The sequence below is a fragment of the Austrofundulus limnaeus genome, unplaced genomic scaffold (genome assembly GCF_001266775.1).
Source record: "Austrofundulus limnaeus strain Quisiro unplaced genomic scaffold, Austrofundulus_limnaeus-1.0 Scaffold212, whole genome shotgun sequence".
Lineage (NCBI taxonomy): Eukaryota > Metazoa > Chordata > Actinopteri > Cyprinodontiformes > Rivulidae > Austrofundulus > Austrofundulus limnaeus.
Window position 1 is genome coordinate 273846 of NW_013952614.1, and position 3850 is coordinate 277695.

General features: G+C 39.1%; 1 protein-coding gene across 3 annotated transcripts in view; it reads left to right on the top strand.

Moving 5' to 3' along the window:
* thsd7aa (thrombospondin, type I, domain containing 7Aa) overlaps positions 1-3850 on the top strand; it is a 176621-nt gene that overhangs the window by 167968 nt on the left and 4803 nt on the right. For all 3 annotated transcript variants that reach the window (XM_014019217.1, XM_014019215.1, XM_014019216.1), the window contains exon 27: positions 2425-2512. In XM_014019217.1, coding sequence (XP_013874671.1) covers positions 2425-2512 — 88 coding nt within the window. The remainder of the gene's footprint in view (positions 1-2424; positions 2513-3850) is intronic.

The window sequence follows — 3850 nt, forward strand, 5'->3', positions numbered from 1 at the left end:
ACCCATCTGCGATAGCCTTAGAGGGCTGCGCTTACACTCATAGAATCTGGGGTTACAATACGTAACCAACGTTTTTACAATTGCTTCCACACAGACAAAAGTTTCTTTACTCTTCTAATGACTGGAGTGTATGCTGGATCAAGGAAGATGGTATTATGGCCAGCAAAGCCTAGAGGGGGGAGAGCAACCAATCTGTATGCAATCGGGACTGATCCAAAGCATTTATCCAGCATCTTTATATTCTTTTTCAACAATGGTTGAAATCACCCAGGATAAATTTAGGTGTGTCAGAGGAGATACATTCCAGATTATTCAATACGTTGTGATGTGTTCCATGGCATTGGCAGCAGTAGCTCTGGGGTGAATATAGACCAGATTGAGAAACAACTGAAAATTCCCTGGAGAGATCGAAGGAATGGAGAGAGACAGCCAAGAGTGCGATATCTATGTTGAACAGTTTTTTCCCTCACCACGACCGTCGAACACAAACGTGTGTTTACATACAGGCAGACACCACCGCCATGCTGTTTTCCAGATAGCTCACCATCCCTATGTAACCTCACAGGAAGGGGGCAAAGGAAGGGGGTATGTGCAGTGACCAATTACAGTTGCTTTTCTTTAGCCAAGTCTCTGTAAAAGCGAAAGTAGAGGCAGTCCTGGATTCATGTAGGTGGTGGATGTTAGCTTGTAGCTTTGTTATGGAGTGAGTGTACATTAGCTTAGATATTGTAATGGGGGAAGCGGCCATTGTTTACATGTCTCCCACTTTAGTCTGCCTCTGATTCCACTTTTCTTCTTACCTCTTCTGGTTGCTTTCTGTTTATGATGAGTGAAGTTGCCGTGGTTGGATGAATCCTTGCAAAGTAATTCCTCGGGAAACGCGCCTGTGATGAAAGTAATTCTCCATAAAAGGAGAAAGTGCAGCAGAAGTAATGTCCAAAGAAGTCTACAGATGTCCATAGTGAAGAAATGTGCTGGTAAAGTTTGGAAGTCAAGTTCTGTGATTCTGACTGCAGTTTCTGCATTTTGGAAATCATAGGGCCCTACAAACCTAAGTACTATTTTTATTTATTTATTTTACACACATGGGCAATTTTTCTGTGTACCCCCTGTAGTATGCTTGTGTACCCCTGGCTGAGAATCATTGCTTTAGACAGTGTCAAGGGCCGAAGGAACTGTCCAAAGTCCTGAAAGTGCAAGAATGTTTCAGAACCTTGGTCAGTGTGAAGGGCTGAAAGAACTTTCCAAGGTCCTGAAAATACTGAAATGTTTCAGGACTTTAGACAGTGTGAAGGGCTGAAGGAACTGTCCAAGGTCCTGAAAATACTGAAATGTTTCAGRACTTTAGACAGTGTGAAGGGCTGAAGGAACTGTCCAAGGTCCTGAAAATGCTGAAATGTTTCAGTACTTTAGACAGTGTGAAGGGCTGAAGGAACTGTCCAAGGTCCTGAAAATGCTGAAATGTTTCAGTACTTTAGACAGTGTGAAGGGCTGAAGGAACTGTCCAAGGTCCTGAAAATGCTGAAATGTTTCAGGACTTTAGACAGTGTGAAGGGCTGAAGGAACTCTCCAAGGTCCTGAAAGTGCTGGAGTGTTTCAGGACTTTAGTCGATGGGGAGCTGTAGTCCACTGGTGGAAGTAATCCTCCATAAAAGGAGAAAGTGCAGCAGAAGTAATGTACAGAGAAGTCTACACATGTCCATATTGAAGAGGTAAAGTTTGGAAGTCAGAGAAGTGACCATAAAATCCAGTATCTAGCATTAGCAGAGAAGCTAGCACTAGCAAGTCTGCTGGTTACACACAGCGAGAGAGTTCATTGGAGTCTGTCGTGTTTACGTTCTCATGTTTACGAGTTAAAAAGAAAGCAAAAAGCAAGAAAACGAGATGTGTTAAGAAACTAAGAAAAAATAATAAAAAAAACTTAGAGACATTAAAAGATTGCTCTGTGAGCAGCCAGTCAACCACACGAGCAGCGACCCAGAACCAGACATGCATGGAGAGAACATGTAAGCTTTTGTTTCTATCTGTGTCATATTCAGTCCTCCATACTTGGCATCAGTGATATTCTATTCTGCCACCTTTGGTTCAAATTACACCATCTTCTTTGCATTCAGTACATTTAAAAAATCTGTCAGTTTTGGTTATGGCTTGTCATTATGAGGTGATAATGGGCACTGAAGCTAGACCAGTTTAGAAGCACTGATGTAAAAATAAATAAACAGTGAATAAAAAATATTTTGAAAACCATCAAATTCTCCAGTTTTTTTGTATTTGTTTTTCTGAAGAACATATTTGGAAAAAAATCAGTGTCATTGTGATTGTTGCTTACAGTCCCACAGGTTAATTAACTCTCTCTCTCTCTCTCTCTCTCTCTCTCTCTCTCTCTCTCTCTCTCTCTCTCTTTTTGTGTGTGTTTGTGAACAGATGGGACACTGAAGACCTGGGTGTATGGCGTCGCTGCTGGAGTGTTTGTTCTACTTGTCTTCATCATCTCCATGACATATTTAGCATGGTACGTATTACAGTCTAAGATGCTTTTTAACCCTCATATTTTTTCCCACAAGTTTTTTATGTTGTCAGTCATCATTCAGTGATGTGATGGAGTTTCTTTTGTTTATAATGGAGGTCATGTAAAGAGCAGATATACTGTATGTTCATCAACAAAACATGATGGATTTTCTGCTTTTGAAACAGACAGTAAAACTGTTGTCTCATCAAGGAAAAACTATAATGAGTGGTGGCTGGTGGTGATATTTGTAGGGTGGGCTAACAGATATATAATATGTAAATATATAATAAAATGCTGCAGACTGGATGATCTGTGTGACAGGACACATTTAGAAACCTTTAACTCTTTAAAACTGAGCTTTGATTTGATATGATTTATTTATTTAACAGGAAAAGATTATTAAAAATCAAGTCTGACTCAGCATAATTGCTGTTTTACAGCAGGTTCCTGTTCTGCAGCACATAAAACACTCAGAATTACAGCATCACAATCACATCATTATTACACCATAGACACAAATACAAACAAGCATACCAAACTTCGGGAAGGCAGCATTTGCAAAATAAGACGTCTAAATATGTGCACAACAAAAATTGTCCAGCAGATGGCAAACAAGATTCTTCTTAAAGGGCTGTAGTTTTGGAATGGACTTTATGTTTTGAGGAATGTCATTCCATGCTTTAGTATGAACATAGAAAAAAGACCTCTGGCCGTAACAGTTTTTAAAAGTTGGTAATATCAGTTGTCATTTTGTAACAGATCTAGTTGAATGACCACTTCCAGAATTTGATTTGGGCAGCAATGCACAGAGAGTTCCATAATTGGCACCTTGGAAGATCTGAAAATATAAATTATACCACTATACAAAACATAATTCTGAAAAGTCAAGGCATCAGACAATGAAAGAACTGTACAGTAATTACATTCGGTGCCTGCTGCTGCTGGATGAAACCGTTCCCACCACTCTCACATGGCAGAAACTGCCCAAGCTGCATGTAGACAGGATTATTACGTTCCCGACCCTTTTATACGCCTCTCCTTCCTGTTATTTCAGTTTCTGAAACGGTCTTGTAGAGACAAATAAGTTTCCAATTTAAACATCTTTTCACATAGAGCAGATATTCTGCATTTATTCAAGCTATTTAAATTAACTTTTGCTTTTTTAAAATCGTAATATATTCAATAATTTAGATTTAAATCACCCTCTAGCAAAAAAACTTGGCAAACTTTCGAAAAGCCCAGCAGCGATGTTAAATATATTTTTTCTTTCAGATATAATATAAAAAATTGTACACTAATGCACTAATGAGGCTGCAGAATGTTTTTAAGAGTAGTCTCTAG